The following is a 19,776-nucleotide window of genomic DNA, read 5'->3' as shown; positions in this document are numbered from 1 at the left end:
TGCATATTTTTTTTAAGTTGACATGCTAAAACAATAATATTTTGAATGTAATTGGTTAAGTAAACTATGTTATTAAAATTTATTTCACCTTTTCAGAAAATTTCTTAATGTGTCTAGCAGAAATTTTAATATTACATATGTGATAATTGCTAGTGCTAGTCTAAACACTCCAATTAAAAGACAGATTTTCAGATTGGGGGAAAAAGCAGATCCAACTGTATGCTGCTTAAAAGAAACCTATTTACCTATAAAGATGTAAGTAAGTTAAAGTATAAAGACGAAACAAGTATACTATGAAAATACTTAAAGAAAACTAAAATGTCTATATTAATATCAGACAAAATAGACTTCAACACAAATCATTTGATCAGGTATAAAGGGGGACATTGCATACAGATAAGAAGGGTCAACCCATCAAGAAGACTTGGTAATTCTAAAAGTATTTGCACCTAACAATGTAACAACAGAGCTTGAAAATAGATAATGCATAAATTAAAAGAAGTGAAAGGCGAAATAAATCCACATTCTCTGTCAATCACCGTTAGAACAAGTTGAAAGCAAATCATTAAGGATATAGAAGACTTGAACAACCAACTTGACCTAAACTGACGTTTATTAAAACATCACTCAACCAGTGCTCACAGAATGCATAACAAGATAGGCCTTTCAATTGAATTTACATAAGCGAAGAGTAACTAAAGAGCCTCTTGATGAGGGTGAAAGAGGAGAGAGAAAAAGCTGGCTTAAAACACGATATTCAAAAAAACTGAGATCATGGCATCTGGTCCCATCACTTCATGGCAAATAGATGGGGAAAAAGTAGAAACTGAAAGATTTTATTTTCTTGGGCTCCAAAATCACTGCAGACAGTGACCACAGCCACAACATCAAAAGACGCTTGCTCCTTGGAAGAAAAGCTACTACATACAAACTTAGACAAAAAGCAGAGACATCATTTTGCTGACAATAGTCCATATAGTCAAAGCTATGGTTTTTCCAATAGTCATAAAAGGATATGATGGTTGGGTTATAAAGAAGGCTAAGCACCAAAGAACTGATGCTTTCAAACTATGGAGATGGAGAAGACTCTTGAGAATCCCTTGGACTGCGATCAAACCAATTAGTCCTAAAGGAAATCAACCCTGAATATTCACTGGAAAGACTGACGCTGAAGCTGAAGTTCCAGTTTTGGCCACTTGATGCAAAGAGCTGGTTCATTGAAAAAGATCTCAATGCTAGGAAAAGACTCTGATGCTGAGGGCAGTAGGAAAAGGGGAAACAGAGGATTAGATAGTTGGATGGCATCAGTGACTCAGTGGACATGAGTTTGAGCAAACTCAAGGAGATAGTGAAGGACAGGGAAGCTGGCATGCTGCAGTTCATGGGGTCTCAAAGAGTCAGACACGACTCAGTGACTGAACAGCAACAATGGTCTCTGACCACAACAGCCTTTACTTAGATCAACAAAAAGTTCTCTGCAAAATTGCCCAGTTTTTGGATAGTCAACAACACACCCCCAGCCCACATATCAAAGAATAAAATCACAAAAGAAAATAGAAGATACGTGGAATAGAACTTACTTCATGTGCTAAAATATCAACAAGATATTTCCGAAGTCTTTCACCATTTCCTTACTTAAATTTCTTTGTGAACCATTAACTAAAAGCTGACTTTTCCAGCTTTGTCTAATCCAGCATGGCTGAGCTCATGTTATTGAGTGTCGGGCCAACAAAAGTCATTACAGCTTTATTTTTCTCTGTGTCTTAGCCCTTTTTCCCCCGGCTCTTTTTCCTGTTACTTGCTTAACTAAATTGAATTAATATTTATTGATCACCAATTAAGCATAAGGGTTATGCTAGATGTTCCTTTGACATTATGAAGATGAGTAAAGCAGAGGGCTTCTGATTTCAAAGAGTTATATTAGAGGCATTATGTACCTAGATCTGCTGCCTGGCTCTATTAGCTCCTAATTCACTATTTCTGAAACTTAAGACAGTATTTCACCAGGGAGGTCCATTCTTTGATTCAGTGAGGTTATAGATTTGTTCATTATATCTTTAAACCTTGAAGGTCTTGGGTCTGTGCCATTCCTAATTTTTAGAACTCAGTACTGTTCCTGGTATTCTGCCAAGGGAAACTTTAATTAATTTTTGACAGACAGGTTAGAAATGGGTCCTCTAGCTTGATTCTGCATTCTTGCTTCTTGGTGTTTCTCTTTCTTTTTACCCCAGTGTAAATATCACTATGTCCTTTTCCTTAACTGTGGCCAGAAAGATCACTTTCAGATGGCAATTAAAAGGTTGCAGTCACTGGAAAATTTGCACTGGGGAACAATGAACAGAAGGAACTCTGCTTAGACATTACATTGCTTAAGTGATAAACTCCGCCATCTTATAGATAATGGTTGGTGATGGACAGAGAGGCCTGGCATGCTGCAGTCCATGGGGTCGCAAACAGTGAACTGATAGATAACAGTTTTCATCTATACCTCAGTTTATGGGGCTTCTCTGGTGGCTCTGCGGTAAAGACTCCGCCTATCAATGCAGGAGACTCAGGCTCCATCCTGGGTTGGGAAGATCCCTGAGAGGAGGAAATGGCAAACCACTCCAGTATTCTTGCCCGGGAAATCCCATGGACATAGGAGCCCGGTGGGCTACAGTCCACAGCACAACTTAGCGACTAAACAACAACCTCAGCTTACACAGTAGAATTGAATTTTACTTTGAGATTAGGTTTTAAAGCCAGAAAGTAAAGTGAAAATCATATATAGATAAAACCACTTCCAAAAACTTCTAATATCAGCATGACCTCTTAAGGCAGGCATTACTAAAGGTTAAGATGTCAATGACATTTTTTTTTCTCAGCTTTTCTCTTGGGCACTGGAAACATAGGCTATTTTCAGGCTGAGGTGGGAAAAAGCAACTGATAATGATATCTTTTATTCTCTATCAGCTAAAAATGTGTAATTGGAATTTGAGCCAGCTAAATATGAGTACAAATTCTTTACTTCAAAAAGCAAGTTGCTTAACATAAGAATATATGTTCTAGGGGAAAAAAAACTTAATTATGATCATACTATTAAATTATACAATAGCAAATTATATGGTCCAATCATGAATCTAAAATGGCCATTCAATCTCAAAATACACTATTGAGGTTGACTTTTTTGTTTAAAACACATTTTTTTAAACAGAAGTTTACAATAAAATGTGATCAACTTCTGTGAGAAACTATATGCAAAGTGAAGCAGAACTTTGAACCTTGTCACTTGATTTGAAGGCAGTTGATCTTGCTGTCCTGGACTGACTCTGTGAGAACTACAAGGGAATACACCCAACAAAGAAATACAGAGGATCATATTACATATGATGCTTACTTGTTAACACAGTGATTGATCTGGATGGCTTGGTAACCACATTTCCATTTACCACTACCAGAGTGATTATATAATATAGACCATGATAATTGGCCTTAAAGATAACGGGAGGAGGCAAAGTACTGTTGAATTCCTCAAATTCAAAGAAGTAATTTTTTGATTCACCAGTTATCTTCACAACATACACAGATGATGGACTCATGATGTCTGAAGCTTCTAAAGAGACAGCGATGCTATTATCATCTCGGACAGTTACGTGGAATGTGGTGGCATCCTGTTTAAGAAAACAGAGAAACAGAAAGTGAAGGTCAAGTTTCAGATTATATTCATTAAAATTATACTGAGATAATTTCCCCAAAATTAATGTTGCGACAAGCATTGCTTCCTGAAAGAAGGTTACACAGGTATTTTAGTATATGCGGAAAATAAAAAAGAGGAATATTAGTCCTTTTATGGCTATTGATCTTCTCAGGCTTTTTTACTTTTAGCATTCTTCTGGATTGAAAAGCTACTTCCAATTCATGGACTGTGCCATGTAGTAAACACAAAATAAAAACATCAAGGAACTGTAAAAAGAAATGAATGAAAATCATCTTGGCACTCAACTTTCAGAGAAGTCCTTGGTTTCACCTTTGTTGAAAAAGCTATCTGGTTTGAAGAAGCACCGTTTTACTTGGGAGGGAGCAGTCCTGCTGTAGTCCTAGGAAAATTCTAGAAGAATGTTTCAACGCAGTTATTTTCTCCTTGACATCTCACCTGCCAGTTCTGACAACTAAAAAAAAAATCAGGGCTGAGAAACCATATAATCCTCTTTAAATTTTAGCTGGTCCTCATTAAAAGAAACCATGATGCTCTTTGAAGAAGGGACCGGACTGAAAAGCTGTGGGCATTGATAGAAAAGTCAGCAGTTAATGCACTGAAAACTTTGCTCCAAGTCCCCAGGTAAATGTTTATGAACAGTATTTGAAAAATCATTTGTGTAGTTGGTTTAAATATTCCTTCCTGATTCTTTCCCATACTCCATAGGCAGACTCCTGCTTCGGTTCTCTGATCTTGACAAGACTTGTGAACTTTGTAACATTTGCTGTTCTGTTTCACTTTTCCTTCTGGGTGTGTGTGATGTCCCAGACAAATTATTTCATTGCTCTGAGCGTCAGGTTTTTCTTCCATGAAAGTGGGACAGAAAAATTGCTGAAACTTGTCAAGGACTTATAAGCATCCAGGTACCAAGGTAGGCAAGCTATAAACATACTCATCACATTTAAAATTCAGAGGGATCTCAGGAGACAGATATTATTATTTTCAATCTCGGCTTGTAGCTGAGAAAACTGAGATCCAGAAAGATTAAGTCACTTGATCCTGGTCACACGTATAGTTCAGACTCTTAACCACTGATCTACACAACTATCTAGCTTGATCATTCCACGTCTCTTTGTCTTCTCCTCTTGACTTATTTTCCTAACATTGAGACTGACGCACAGTATATAGCTGATAAGCATTTGCAAAATGAATGAAAGAAATGCTGATTACATTAACTATATGGGAGCCTGCTCCTCTTAGAATTAATCTGCTTATTGATTTTGGTACCTCGCATAGTGTCAGCAGCCAAATCAAGCACGTGATACATCAATCTTTTAAAAGAAGATGTAAAAATATACTGATTTTTTCCTTCTTATTTAATTTTTTTAAAGAAACCTAGTTTTTAAAGGTCCTGGTACTTATAAAGAATTGGAGAAGGGCATGGCAACCCACTTCAGTATTGTTGCCTGGAGAATCCCATGGACAGAAGAGCCTGGTGGGCTACAGTCCATAGGGTCGCAGAGTCAGACATGATGGAAGCGACTTAGCACCACTTATAAAGACTATCTGGCCATTAAGAGAAGTTTAATTCTATGTTAACATTTAATAGACTTAATAGTGTTCATACCATCCCTACCACACTAGTCTGTAAGTCCTCTAGGGCAGAGATTGCATCTTATTTCTAGCTGTGTCTCCAGCTCTAAGGCCAGTATATGGCATATGCCAAGTGGTTTGTGACCTGAATAGGCCTGGGAAAATTTCTTTAATATGGGATTGTCAGTGAAGATTTGATTTATTTTTAAAATATATTTATTTTATGTTAGTGAAACGGACTCCAAACAATAAATACAGTGTCACTTGCGTGCCTGTGTGTTAAGTCACTTTAGTCGTGTCCGACTCTTTGTGATGGTATGGACTATAGCCCACCAGGCTCCACAGTCCATGGGATTCTCCAGGCAAGAATACTGGAATGGGTTGCCATGTCCTCCTCCAGGGGATCTTCCTGACCCAGGGGTCAAATCCAGGTCTCTTATGTCTCCTGTATTGGCAGGCAGGTTCTTTACCACTAGTACCACCTGGGAAGCTCCCAGATTTGCTTTAAAAAAAATATTTGTCACAGCCTGTAGCAGGTGGGATTTTAGTTCTGTAATGAAGGATGGAATCCACACCCCCTGCAACAGAAGCATGGAGTTGTAACCACTGGACCAGCAGGAAAGTCCCAGATCCCTTTATTCACATTTGTCCCTCATCCTCTGATACACGTGCAGATTTTTAAAACTGAGTTCTGTACTTTTGGGATCAAATCTAAAACATGACCCATTCTCTATTGCCAGTGGTCAGGTGAAACATGAGGCTAATGAAAGCACTGAATATCCAATAGACCTGAAATCTGGTTTTTATACATTATTGATTACAGAAGCCGATTCACTAATTCAGAAAACAATAAGTTTACAGACATGGAATACGCGATTCCTAAGAATTCTTTGCTGTATGTTTTAACAGCCAGTAAACTGGAAGTGTTTGTGATAACGAAAAGAAGAATAAATAAACTCAATTTTGTAGCGTGTTGAGGAAATATATGTCTCATGTGTCATGATGCTTTGTAGACAGTTACAGCTTCCAGGGAAAGGAACTAATCTTCCAAATGCTAACAACAGCTTTGAGGATGATTGTATCAGCCATGAAAATAAGCATTGGCCCATGTGCTCCCAGGTTGCCAAAAATAAATCAGGGTGGGCTAATCAGATTCAGTCAGTGGAACTAATGAGAAGAAGGCAGCAGGCCAAGTGCGATCTAGGCAGTGAGCCTAAAAGAAATGTCATCTATGCTATTTCTTTCTTCTCTGTCCTCTTTGCTCCAGCTTTTCCTGGAATCTATATTCAGGAGAAAATTCTGAATGTATGCTGCAGGCATGCTATCCTTGCTGAGAAGCAGGGCCAGAAAGAAGTGTTAGAAATAATCAAAATGGATCTGGTGCACTTAGGCAAAGCCAATGCTGATTTATTTGGTGGCTAGAAAGATATTTAAAACTTTTTTTTTTTTTCCTTCTGAGACTGGTAATGCTATTGCTTGACTCTACAGTAAAAATATTTTCACTGAAGTGTCCTTTGCAGAACAAAGTTTAATATAGGAATTTCTCTGGTCCAGCACCCTCATTTCACACTTGAGAGAACAGTGGTGCAAATGTCAGGCAGATAGTCGATGTCAGAACAAGGTCTGGGATCCACACATTCTGATGCCCCTTGGTATTTCTCTTTTCCTGAACTAGAGGTACCTGGCTTGAGGCAGCAAAATGGGGCCTGGGGGCTTGGCTTCAGCAAGGAAGGGGAGCCCAGGAGCCTGCCTCCTGTTCCATAGCCAGTCTTGGGAGAGAAAAGCTACTGGAAATAGAGTGGGCAGCACTAAAGAGGAGAAAAACAATGGGGGATGAATCCCCTGGGATATGGGATAAGGATGTGAACTGGCCACAGGTATGGACCCATCAGAAGTCCAAGAATCTCTTCTAGCATCCTTGACAAAGGTAGCAACTGTGGTGCATTGACCCGTCTCTCTGTCCCTTGATCTGGACGAAGCTTTGCACTGAGCATTATTATATATATTAAAAAGCTGAGACATTACTTTGCCAACAAAGGCCCACCTAGTCAAAGCTATGGTTTTTCCAGTAGTCATGTATGGATGTGAGAGTTGGACCATAAAGAAAGCTGAGCACCGAAGAATTGATGCTTTTGAACTGTGGTGCTGGAGAAGACTCTTGAGAGTCGCTTGGACAGCAAGGAGATCCAACTAGTCCATCCTAAAGGAAATCAGTCCTGGGTGTTCATTGGAAGGACTGATGCTGAAGCTGAAGCTCCAATACCTGGCCACCAGATGCGAAGAGCTGACTCATTGGAAAAGACCCTGATGCTGGGAAAGATTGAAGGCAGGAGGAGAAGGGGACGACAGAGGATGAGATAGTTGGATGGCCTTAGCAACTCAATGGATTTGAGTTTGAGCAAGCTCCGGGAGTTGCTGATGGACAGGGAAGCCTGGTGTGCTGCAGTCTATGGGGTTGTAAAGAGTTGGACATGACTGAGCAACTGAACTGAACTGATATATATATGTATATACATACATATGTATATTTTCCTTTTATTCCTTACAACCATCTTTAGAAGTAAGTGTTATTGGTACTTCCCTAGTGGTCCAGTGGTTAAAAATCCACTTGCCAATGCAGGGGACAAGGGTTTGATCCCTGGCCTGGGAAGATCTCATGCTGTAGAACAACTCAACCTGTGTGCCACAACTACTGAGCCTGCCTGCTAGAACCTGTGAGCTGCAACCAATGAAGCCACCACAATGAAAACCCAAGCAACGCAGGAAAGAGTAGCCCCCACTTGCCGCAACTATAGAAAGCCCAAGTGCAGTCAAAAATAAATAAATAAGTAAATAGCTAATTAAAAAGGAAATCAGTGTTATTATTCCTATTTTACTCAGAGAGATTAAATAATTTCCTTAAGAACACAGCAATGGACTTGGAATCAGAGGGTCTGAATTTCTATTCTTTTTGTGCAGAGTATTCCCCTTGTGAACTTGGGAACTCCCAGGGATCTCTTAACTGTAGCTTCTTAATATTATAAAATAAGGATAATTCCTGTAACTCATGGGATTTTTGTAAGGGTTAGATGGCTTTTACAAAAGTGCTATAAGTGTAAAATCAATTAATATTAGCTATATTTCAAAAATTATTGTGTTCATCAGCTATACTCCTATATAAAATAAAACTTTACAAAATCAAACTGTACACTTTAAATATATACAATTTGTATCTGTTAATTATACCTCAATAAAGATGGTAAAAATAATTACTCATGACTGACTAAGCAAAATAGAGACATCTATTTTATAATTATTATTCCATTCCATTAAAGAGGAAAATGCAAGCTTCAAAAAATTTTAAAGTTGTAATTAACATCATGGACTAAAATTTTCCCAATAAGTTACCAAAAAAAAAAAAAAAAAAGGAATATCTTGGAATGTTCCTGATGTTATTCTCTTGCATGGTATAAACTTTTCATTCACTGGCTGTTCTATTTTTTTCTGTTTCAGCATGTCTTTCAAATTAATGAAGAAAATAAAAGCCATTCACACAAAGACCAGGAGACTAAAAAAAGAAACCCAGGATATCATTCCACCACCACATCAAATTCAAAATGTCACATCATAGATAACTTATTGACTGCTTGCATTTTAAAGACCATATAATGCAGATATCCCTACTGATGGATTCAAGAAATTTGACATTGTTGTCTAAGTTTTATGAATATGTATAAAATATTGGAGTTTGTAAAAAAAGGTTGTGTTTTAGTTATGTCTTGAACCATTCAATGACCTTTAAACTATAGAGGTTCTGCAAATAGTCACTTAACAAACTTCAAAACCCAGCCAAATTCAGCAATTATGTTCCCTGGATGTTTTAATCACAGATCCTTGGAGAAATAGCATTTATTAATTCAACGACAAACATGAGCTAACTGCCAATGTGACGTCAGGCATAGCGCTAGCGTGCTAGGTGTTAGTGAAAGAGAAGTGTGTAAGACAGGATACTTAAACTCCAGAAGCTCAGACTCCAGGGAGAGGTGCATAGTTATAACCCAGCTGAAAATCATTAGTTAAAAACTTTGAAAAACTGGTTGATACCTGTTTTTCCTGCCTATCTGAAATCCCTACTTAGATTGTACCCTCTTCTCTGGATCACTGCTTCTTCTTCATAATAAAGCCAGGAAGGATGCTGATGGGGTTGCTGACTATGGTACCCAACTTCCAGGTCAAAGCACCCCAGGACTCAGTTTGGGTGAATCATAGTACCTATCCCCTCCCCATGAAGACAGTTACAGAGATACACACGTGGCCCAAGCCAGACAACCAAAATGCTTGCTCTGATATGTTTTAACTAGAATTAGTGAGAAGGAGCCCTTCTCTTCTGGTCTCTTGTGTGTGTGGATGCAGACCTGGGGAAGTCAGTGTCTGTAATTTCTGCCCCTTGAAGATAGTTGTTTGGGGGGGAATTTCTGATTTGTTCCAATGCCCCAGTCTCTGTCATCATAAGGCCCACCCACTGTGCAGTTTGGTGACATGAATGAATAAATTCCAGCTTATAGCTTATGTTGTTTAAAAGCTGGACTTCCAAAATTTGCAGCCAAAGATCTTGAAAGAAGAATATTGTCCAGTATTATAGACGTGTAAAGAAGACAGCAATCCATTCTGTATCTCTGAATAGATATCAGGGAAGGTTTCAGGGTGAAAGTGATGCTTGAAAGCTACTTAGGAGTTCCCCAGGGGTACAACGGCCAGAAAAGTCATCTGGAGAAGTGGGAAGAGACTCCACAGTGCTCTGGAGTAGTTAGACAGTGGTAGGATGCTCATAAGAGAGACTGGAGAGCTATAGCACAATTTGTGCCTTGTTAAGAAATCAGGATGTATTTTAGCCCAAAAGAAATTGTGAATGGTTTTAATGTAGAAAAGTGACGAGATTAGACAGATAACAGTTTAGAAAGGCTGATATAGTTAAGAGGATGGACCAGTATAGTTAGGAATTGTCTGACTGGGCCTATCTAAGGCCAGGAGACAGTAAGGAGGATGTTGTAACAGTTCACATAAGACCTGAGCAGTCTCCGAGCAAGTGCACCACATCTGCCCATGTTGACCCATCTGTGTGACGTACTTCTAGAAAATTACTAGTGCACCAGCTGGCAATCCAATCAATGATTAGTCTGATCATAGGGCATTTTAGAGGGAACACTTAAACAATTCTGCTGTGCTGAGGTTACCACATAGGAAATGATGGAATGCTCTATTCTTTTAAATTGTAATATCAATGGTATCTGGTGCTTATATAGCACTTACAACCATAATTCTCTGCAGACATTATGTAATGCATCCACTTAGACTCCTGGGAAACTCCAGTTCCTGGGAAACCTTTTCCAACAAGATAGTCTTGGCGCAGTGGTAAAGAATCCACCTGCAATTCAGGAGACACAGGGGACGTGGGTTCAATCCCTGGGTCAGGAAGATTCCCTGGAGGAAGAAATGGTGATCCACTGCAGTATTCTGGCTTGGGAAGTCCCGTGGACAGAGGAGCCTGGCGGGCTAAAGTCCATAGATTCAGAGAGTCAGACACAGCTGAGCACACACAGGCTTTCCTTTTATTTCCTTCAGGAAGATCAGAGTCCTAGAGCTGCCCTGACAACTTCTTAGAATGATTCACCACTGTCTTTCAGAAATTTGGATGTTGGTCTCAAAGGCTAAGGATGGCCTCTCCTAATCTTCCATTATTTATTCTGATTATTCTTCAGAAATGTTTTGAGCAACCAGCATATATCAGGAATTGTACAAGACATTGGGGATATATTCGATTTGCGAGTAAAGAGAAAGACGGGCCTTATGTGACACTGTCCTTCCTAGAATTGTGTCTGACCAATAATCATAGCAGTGACAATGGCGACGATGATGACCATATTATAATAAAGAACATTAATTTATACAGTTTTTATTACGTGTTAGTAGAAAGCTCATACAGTAGGTTGTTTTCTTTAAGCTTTTTATTTTGCATTGTGTTGTAGCCAATTAACAGTGTTACGATAGTTTCAGCTGCATAGCAGAGCAACTCAGTCATACATATACATGTATCCATTCTCCTCCAGACTCCCCTCCCATCCAGGCTGCCATATAACATGGAGCAGAGTTCCCTGTACTATACAGTAGCTCCTAGTTGGCTATCCATTTTAAATATAGCAGTGTGTACATGTCGATCCCAAACTCTCTAACTATCCCTTCCCACTGGCAACCATAAGCTCATTCTCTAAGCCTGTGAGTCTCTTTCTGTTTCGTAAGTTCATTTGTATCATTTCTTTGTAGATTCCACATATAAAGGATGTCATATGATATTTCTCCTTCTCTGTCTGACTTAATTCACTCATCAAACAGCAGGTCCTTGATAATGGCTCTGGGTGAATATGTTTACAATCTGCTCTGTACTGCCAGACTTCTTTATGTGGGCCTTAAATGTATCTTTGCGGTTGGAATATATCAGTTCTAAGCAGGTGCCTGAGTCCACATTCATACTAATTCTGCCTTCCATGTTTTAATATGCTCAGATACAGCCATTTCTGTCTTTGTGACTTCATAAGACAGAGCCCTCATTTCTTTGGCCTCTTACTTGGTAAAGGGGCCTAAACTCAAATGTCAGCCAGGTAATATAAATGTGTGAAGCAGTCAAGTATAAGAGGATTGAATGATGGAATGGTTAGCAAATGGGGAGGTACAGGCATTGTCGTAAAGCATCATTAAAAAGCACCATTACAGCAAAGATAAAGATATACTGGCCAAAGAAAACACATTTGCTTGCCCCTAGGCAAACATAAAATAAAGGTTATACTGGACTTTGGAATTGTGGATAAAGATGTATTATGTCAAACCTAATCGATCATAAATAGAAAGTACATCTTTATCCATAATTCCAAAGTCTAGTATACCCTTTATTTTATGTTTGCCTAGGGGCAAACACATGCGTTTTCTTTGGCCAGTATATCTTTATTTTGTTGTAATAGTGCTTTTTAATGACATAAATATACCACCATGTGTAAAATAGATAGCTAGTGGGAATCTGCTATATAGCACAGGGACCTCAGCTCAGTGCTCTGTGATGACCTAGATGGGCGGAATAAGGGAAGGGGAAGGGAGGGATGTTCAAAGGGAAGGGGATATATGTATCCATATCGCTGATTCATGTTGTGTACACCAGAAACTAACACAACATTTTTTTTTATGCTTTATATTATTTAAAATATGTGTATATATGCGTGTGCCTACTTATATATCTATTATTTATTTATTTTCCCATTTATTTTTATTAGTTGGAGGCTAATTACAATATTGTAGTGGTTTTTGCCATACATTGACATGAATCAGCCATGGATTTACATGTGTTCCCCATCCCGATCCCCTCTCCTGCCTCCCTCTCCATAACACAACATTTTAAAGCAACTATTCTCCAATTAAAAAAAGATATACCGGGATACGTTTGTGAGGTTACTCCTTTCTGCCCGTGGACGCCACCGAGAAAGCATCGTTGAAGACTTCCCCGCCTCCACTGCCGTCATGTCTAAATCAGAGTCTCCCAAAGAGCCCGAACAGCTGCGGAAACTCTTCATCGGAGGATTGAGCTTTGAAACAACTGATGAGAGTCTGAGGAGCCATTTTGAGCAATGGGGAACGCTCCCAGACTGTGTGGTAATGAGGGATCCAAACACCAAGCGCTCCAGAGGCTTCGGGTTTGTCACATACGCCACGGTGGAGGAGGTGGATGCGGCCATGAATGCAAGGCCGCACAAGGTGGACGGAAGAGTTGTGGAACCAAAGAGGGCCGTGTCAAGAGAAGATTCTCAAAGACCTGGTGCCCACTTAACTGTGAAAAAGATTTTTGTTGGTGGCATTAAAGAAGACACTGAAGAACATCACCTGAGAGATTATTTTGAACAGTATGGAAAAATTGAAGTAATTGAAATCATGACTGATCGAGGCAGTGGCAAAAAGAGAGGCTTTGCTTTTGTAACCTTTGATGACCATGACTCTGTAGACAAAATTGTCATTCAGAAATACCACACTGTGAATGGCCACAACTGTGAAGTGAGAAAAGCCCTGTCTAAGCAAGAGATGGCTAGTGCTTCATCCAGCCAGAGAGGTCGAAGTGGTTCTGGAAACTTTGGTGGTGGTCGTGGAGGTGGTTTTGGTGGGAATGACAACTTTGGTCGTGGAGGAAACTTCAGTGGTCGAGGTGGCTTTGGTGGCAGCCGTGGTGGTGGCGGATATGGTGGCAGTGGGGATGGATATAATGGATTTGGTAATGACGGTGGTTATGGAGGAGGCGGCCCTGGTTACTCTGGAGGAAGCAGAGGCTATGGAAGTGGTGGACAGGGTTATGGAAACCAGGGCAGTGGCTATGGCGGGAGTGGCAGCTATGACAGCTATAACAACGGTGGAGGCGGAGGCGGCTTTGGCGGTGGTAGTGGAAGCAATTTTGGAGGTGGCGGAAGCTACAATGATTTTGGCAATTACAACAATCAATCTTCAAATTTTGGACCCATGAAAGGAGGAAACTTTGGAGGCAGAAGTTCTGGCCCCTATGGTGGTGGAGGCCAATACTTTGCCAAACCACGAAACCAAGGTGGCTATGGTGGTTCCAGCAGCAGCAGGAGCTATGGCAGTGGCAGAAGGTTTTAATTACTGCCAGGAAACAAAGCTTAGCAGGAGAGGAGAGCCAGAGAAGTGACAGGGAAGCTACAGGTTACAACAGATTTGTGAACTCAGCCAAGCACAGTGGTGGCAGGGCCTAGCTGCTACAAAGAAGACATGTTTTAGACAATACTCATGTGTATGGGCAAAAAACTCGAGGACTGTACTTGTGACTAATTGTATAACAGGTTATTTTAGTTTCTGTTCTGTGGAAAGTGTAAAGCATTCCAACAAAGGGTTTTAATGTAGATTTTTTTTTTTGCACCCATGCTGTTGATTGCTAAATGTAATAGTCTGATCATGACGCTGAATAAATGTCTTTTTTTTTTTTTTTTTTAATGTGCTGTGTAAAGTTAGTCTACTCTGAAGCCATTTTGGTAAACTACCCCAACAGTGTGAAGTTAGAATTCCTTCAGGGTGATGCCAGGTTCCATTTGAAATTTATTTACAACTTGCTTGGTGGAGAAGCTGTTGTCTTCAGAACCTTGGTGTAGTTGAACTGACAGTTACTGTGTTGTGACCTGGAGTTCACCATTTAAAGGGTCACCCATGCAAAGTCATGGAGGTTTTTTTTTTTTTTGTTATTAATGATTGTTGGCACATCCTATGCAATATATCTAAATTGAATTATGGTACCAGATAAAAGTTATAGATGGGAATGAAGCTTGTGTATCATCCATTATCATGTGTAATCAATAAAAGATTTAATACCCTCTGAAAAAAAAAAAAAAAGATATACCTTCTAGGATAATGCAATATCATGGAAGTCGAAGGAATACAGTGTCAAGAAGAAAGTGGTGGTCAGTGGTGTCAGACGTGGCTAAAAGATGAAGGGCAAGGACGGAAGAAAAGCCTTTAGATTTGGTCATCAAGAAGTTACTAGTGACATTTTAAAAGGCACATCCTTTACTAGTATAAAGTAATAAGAGCACAAAACAACTTTTAAGGAGTTAAAGAGTAAGACAAACTACATACCCATAGGATAGTTAAAATTTAAAAGACAAGCAAGTGTTGACAACGATTCAGGCCAAGAGGTATTTTCATTCTCTGCTGGTAGTAGTGGAAATTAGCTTAAGCATTTTGGGAAACTGGCAATATCTACTAAAGCTGAATATTTAAATAACACATGACCCAGGAATTCTAGTTCTAGATACATGCTCAGCAGAAACGAATGCACACGTGTATGAGAATGTTCGTATTAGCTTTGTTTTGGGGTTGTGATAAGTTTCTGGGTTCATGGACATTGATTATATTGTAAATAAACTAGTTACAAATAACAAGTGCTATACCAAAATAATAAAAAGAAGAAACATTTGCAGTCCAGTCTCAGCCCATAGGCTACTGGATTATAGCCCTTGAATTTGTTGCACTGGCTATGTCTTTGATTAAATATTGTCTTTGCACTTTCAGTATTCAATCTTACTCTGTTTGCTCTGCCCAACCAGAGTGCAGAATGATAAGTCAATTTTTACCCATTAAACATTAATTTAAATAAATATGGATAATATTTTCTTAGCAAATTGCCATGTGTGTGTGCCTATGAGTGACTAAAATGGCATTTTATTATATATACTAAAGCAGGAATTATTTCTTGACCCTTGATATAGACTTGGGGTAGAAGCTCTGTGGAACTCTTAATTTTGCAGATTAAAGCAAACACATTAATTTAATTTGAGGAAAGAATTCAATGTGGCATTTTTTAAAGTGTAAGGAAACTTACAGTGAAGAGATATGCCAAGACTGTATATAATATGTAAGATAATAACAATAGCAATTTTATGTTTTATATGTCACAATAATTTTATATTTTATAAAAAGCTTCAAATAAATTTTCTCATTTGATCCTCAGAATCTCCCATTAAGTTATTATCTCATTTCACAGACGAACATACTGAGGCACAAAGAAATTAAAGTTTCTTAAGGCTACTCTACTGTTATGTGGAGGAGCTGCTGCTCAAAGCAATGCTTGAACTACAAGTCTTATGACTATTTTACCACAGTCCCCATACTGTCAGATCCTGGAGCCAAAAAGATTTCCCAAATGTTAACTTCCATGAAAAGTGAAAGTGTTAGTCACTCCGTTGTGTCTGACTCTTTGTGACCCCGTGGACTGTAGCCCCACAGGCTCCTCTGTCATGGAATCCTCCCGGCAAGAGTCCTGGAGTGGGTAGCCATTTCCTTCTCCAAGGGATCTTCCTGACAGGGATTGAACGCAGGTCCCCTGCATTGCAGGTGGACTCTTTACCATTTAAGCCACTTACCTGTCCTTTAGCGAAAATAAGTCACTTAGTCATGTCCAACTCTTTGTGACCCCCATGGACAATACAGTCCATGGTTTTCTCTAGGCCAGAATACTGGAGTGGGTAGCCGTTCCCTTCTCCAGGGGATCTTCCCAACCCAGGGATCGAATCCAGGTCTCCTGCACTGCAGGTGGATTCCTTACCAGCTGAGCCACAAGGGAAGCCCCGTGGCTGTCCTTAATTGGTGGTGAGCTCCCTCAGCACAAGCTATGACTTTTTCCTCTAGGTCATGCTTGAGACATGCTAAAAAAAAGTGTGACATCATGAAAAAAATCAGTTTGGGAGATAAAAAAGAAATGTTGGAGGTAGGCTGACCTGGGTTCAAATCTCAGTTGAGTGATAATCTCTCATTATAATTCTTTGAGCCTTCTTTGCTTTGCTTCTCATAAATTATGGAAAAGCTAGAACCTATTATGATCTGATTTGGGGGGGAAAACAAGGTTATATGTGTGTATTACCCAGTTGAATACCAGATACTTAGGGCCTCCAAAAACAATAGCTAATTGTTGTTACATTATTTATGACCTAATTTTCTCCTTGATTCTCTTTACATACCCCTCTTTGGAGTACGTAAATTTGATTTATTTTTACTTTCTTGGGAGATTACCAACAGGAATAGAATCATGGTCTTATTTAAGATTTACATAGATATAAAAATAATATATACATACATATGTGTATACATATGTATGTATGTGTGTGTGTGTGTGCATGTGTACCTAAAAGGGAAAGTTTAGTTCGAAAATACAATAGACTACCTGGAATTTGGAAGGACTGATGCTGAAGCTGAAACTTCAATATTTGGGCCACCTGATGTGAAGAGCTGACTCATTAGAAAAGACACTGATGCTGGGAAAGATTGAGGGCAGGCGGAGATGCAGCAGATGATGCAATGGTTAGATAGCATCCCAATTCAATGGACAGGGGTTTGAGCAAACCTCAGGAGATAGTGGAGGACAGAGGAGCCTGGCACGCTGTAGTCCATGGGATTGCAAAGAGACACAATTTAGTGACTGAATAATAACAATCTGGAATTTATTACTTTCCCCATCAAATAATTACAGATAAAATGGCTCCAGAAAAGCACACACATATAATCTTAGTTATATATTTGAAAGTGAAAGTGAAGTCTCTCAGTCATGTCTGACTCTTTGCGACCCCGTGGACTGTAACCTACCAGGCTCCTCCGTCCATGGGTTTCTCTAGGCAAGTATACTGGAGTGGGTTGCCATTTCCTTCTTAGTTATAATCTTAGTTATATATTTAGGGACATGTAAATTTTAGCAGGTGTATCTTCTTAGGACACCAACACCATGGTTCATAAATGGTTCCATAACCACTCTTTTGGTCTACTTATCGAATAATTAATATTACCCCTTTTGGTGGCATCCTGAACAAGAGTGGCCAGCATTTCTTTTTCTATCATGCCTGTACATGACAGCCTGAGCTAACCTGTTTGACTGAAGGTTACTATGGGAACGGTTTCTAAGACCTACTGTGTTGACAAGTTTAAACACCTGGGAAGCCATGCCTTGCTGATGATCCACTCAGGAGGAGGTGGCTCCACCATCCAGGAAGCCATGACATACATCTGTTCTCAACAATTCAAGGACCAGGCAATTTCTGCAAATGTGTGACATTCTTCTGGCTTAATATTTTATGAAAAATAGGGGTCCCTGACAGGTCAATTCTGCTAAACAAGTGTTATTTTCATAACATGAAGCACTGACAAACATTATTTTGCCTGAATTTTTAAATTCCCCATCCCTCTTCTCTATTCTTGCCAGGATTTATAGGTTATAAGCATCAGAAAGATGCTTGTAAAAATTTAGCTGTCCCACTTATTGAAAGATAATGTGAAAGGTGATGGTGCTAATCATTTTTTTGTTAGTCTCTCAGTCGTGTCTGACTCTTTGCAACCCCACAGACTGTAGCCCACCAGGCAACCTCTCCATGGGATTTTCCAGGGAAGAATACTGGAATGGGTTGCCATTTCCTTCTATGGCAACCCACTCCAGTATTCTTGTCTGGGAATTCCCATGGATGGAAAAGCCTGGTGGGCTACAGTCCATAAGGCTGCAAAGAGTTGGACATGACTGCAGCTACTAACACTTTTCTCCAGGGGATCTTCCTCACCCAGGGATCAAACCCGGGTCTGCTGCCTTACAGGCAGATTCTTTACCATCTAAGCCCCAGGGAAGCCCAAAGAGTGTTAGCTGCTCAGTCATGTCCTATTCTTTGCAACCCCATGGACTGTAGCGCCCCACCCCCAACTCTGCCAGGCTCCTCTGCCCATGGAATTCTCCAGGCAAGAATCCTGGAGGGGGTTGCCATTCCCTTCTCCAGGGGATCTTCCCGACCCAGGGTTTGAACCCAGGTCTCCTGCATTGCAGGCAGATTCGTTGCCATCCGAGCCACCAAGTAATATAAAGATTTAATGCTGAATCAAAAGAAGGTAAGTTTTTGTAGAACATACAGTAAAAAGTATTTAACTTAAAAATTTTTTTTATTGGAGTTAGGTTGTTTTACGATTTTGTGTTAGTTTATCCTGTATAGAAAAATGAATCAGCTATACGTACACATATAGGCACTCTTTGTCACCACAGAGCATCGAGTAGAGTTCCCTGTGATATATAGCAGGCTCTCATTAGTTATCTATTAATCATTTATTTTACAGTGGTTGAATTCAGTCAAATTTCTCCACAGGCATGAAGTGACTCTCCAACTGTGACAGCAGTTAATTATTAATAAATCCTGAGGACAGCTAACAAAGAGTGCCATCTGCTTACAAAACACACAATTCACGGCAAATTTAGGTGGGGTCCTTGTGACCTTCTGTACGCATTGCCCTTTGACTCCCCTCCTCGTTGAGCTGTTAACATTGTCAACTGCAGAACTTCCAGACCTCTAAGGCAAATAGTTTTTTAGGCCCTCCACCACTACTGGGATTTTGTGATTTTCTCAGAAGATGGATCCCCCCATGCCAGATAAATTAAAGCCCAGAAGTCAAGAATGACGTGCTATACTTTACACACATGCTTTTTTCAATGTGTATCTTCACACAGTTTTTTTTTTTTTTTAAATTTTTTTATTAGTTGGAGGCTAATTACTTCACAACATTTCAGTGGGTTTTGTCATACATTGATATGAATCAGCCATAGATTTACACTTATTCCCCATCCCAACCCCCTCCCATCTGCCCTCTCCACCCGATTCCTCTGGGTCTTCCCAGTGCACCAGGTCTGAGCACTTGTCTCATGCATCCTACCTGGGCTGGTGATCTGTTTCACTTTAGATAATATACATGCTGTTCTCTCGAAACATCCCACCCTCACCTTCTCCCACAGAGTCCAAAAGTCTGTTCTGTACATCTGTGTCTCTTTTTCTGTTTTGCATATAGGGTTATCATTACCATCTTTCTAAATTCCATATATATGTGTTAGTATGCTGTAATGTTCTTATCTTTCTGGCTTACTTCACTCTGTATAATGGGCTCCAGTTTCATCCATCTCATTAGAACTGATTCAAATG

General features: G+C 39.7%; 2 protein-coding genes across 5 annotated transcripts in view; one reads left to right on the top strand and one right to left on the bottom strand.

The window, feature by feature from the left end:
- Positions 1-19,776, bottom strand: part of PTPRO (protein tyrosine phosphatase receptor type O) — a 263,411-nt gene that overhangs the window by 112,688 nt on the left and 130,947 nt on the right. For all 3 annotated transcript variants that reach the window (XM_043440848.1, XM_043440849.1, XM_043440850.1), the window contains exon 2: positions 3,377-3,650. In XM_043440848.1, coding sequence (XP_043296783.1) covers positions 3,377-3,650 — 274 coding nt within the window. The remainder of the gene's footprint in view (positions 1-3,376; positions 3,651-19,776) is intronic.
- LOC122423619 (heterogeneous nuclear ribonucleoprotein A1-like) lies at positions 12,730-14,661 on the top strand. 2 transcript variants are annotated; one of them, XM_043440852.1, is made up of 2 exons: positions 12,730-13,562; positions 13,722-14,661. In XM_043440852.1, exons 1-2 carry the CDS (start codon positions 12,812-12,814, stop codon positions 13,931-13,933), a joined length of 963 nt encoding a protein of 320 aa, XP_043296787.1. In that variant the 5' UTR covers positions 12,730-12,811; the 3' UTR covers positions 13,934-14,661. The 2 variants fall into 2 exon arrangements, with proteins under 2 accessions (XP_043296787.1, XP_043296786.1); XM_043440851.1 differs by having other exon boundaries at positions 12,730-14,661.

The sequence above is a fragment of the Cervus canadensis genome, chromosome 21 (assembly GCF_019320065.1).
Source record: "Cervus canadensis isolate Bull #8, Minnesota chromosome 21, ASM1932006v1, whole genome shotgun sequence".
In the NCBI taxonomy this organism is placed as follows: domain Eukaryota; kingdom Metazoa; phylum Chordata; class Mammalia; order Artiodactyla; family Cervidae; genus Cervus; species Cervus canadensis.
The sequence above is the reverse complement of the archived record's forward strand: the minus strand, read 5'-3'. Positions and strand labels throughout refer to the sequence as shown.

Coding starts and splice junctions, on each gene's coding strand:
- LOC122423619 (XM_043440851.1), top strand. CDS start 12,812: ATGTCTAAATCAGAGTCTCCCAAAGAGCCCGAACAGCTGCGGAAACTC.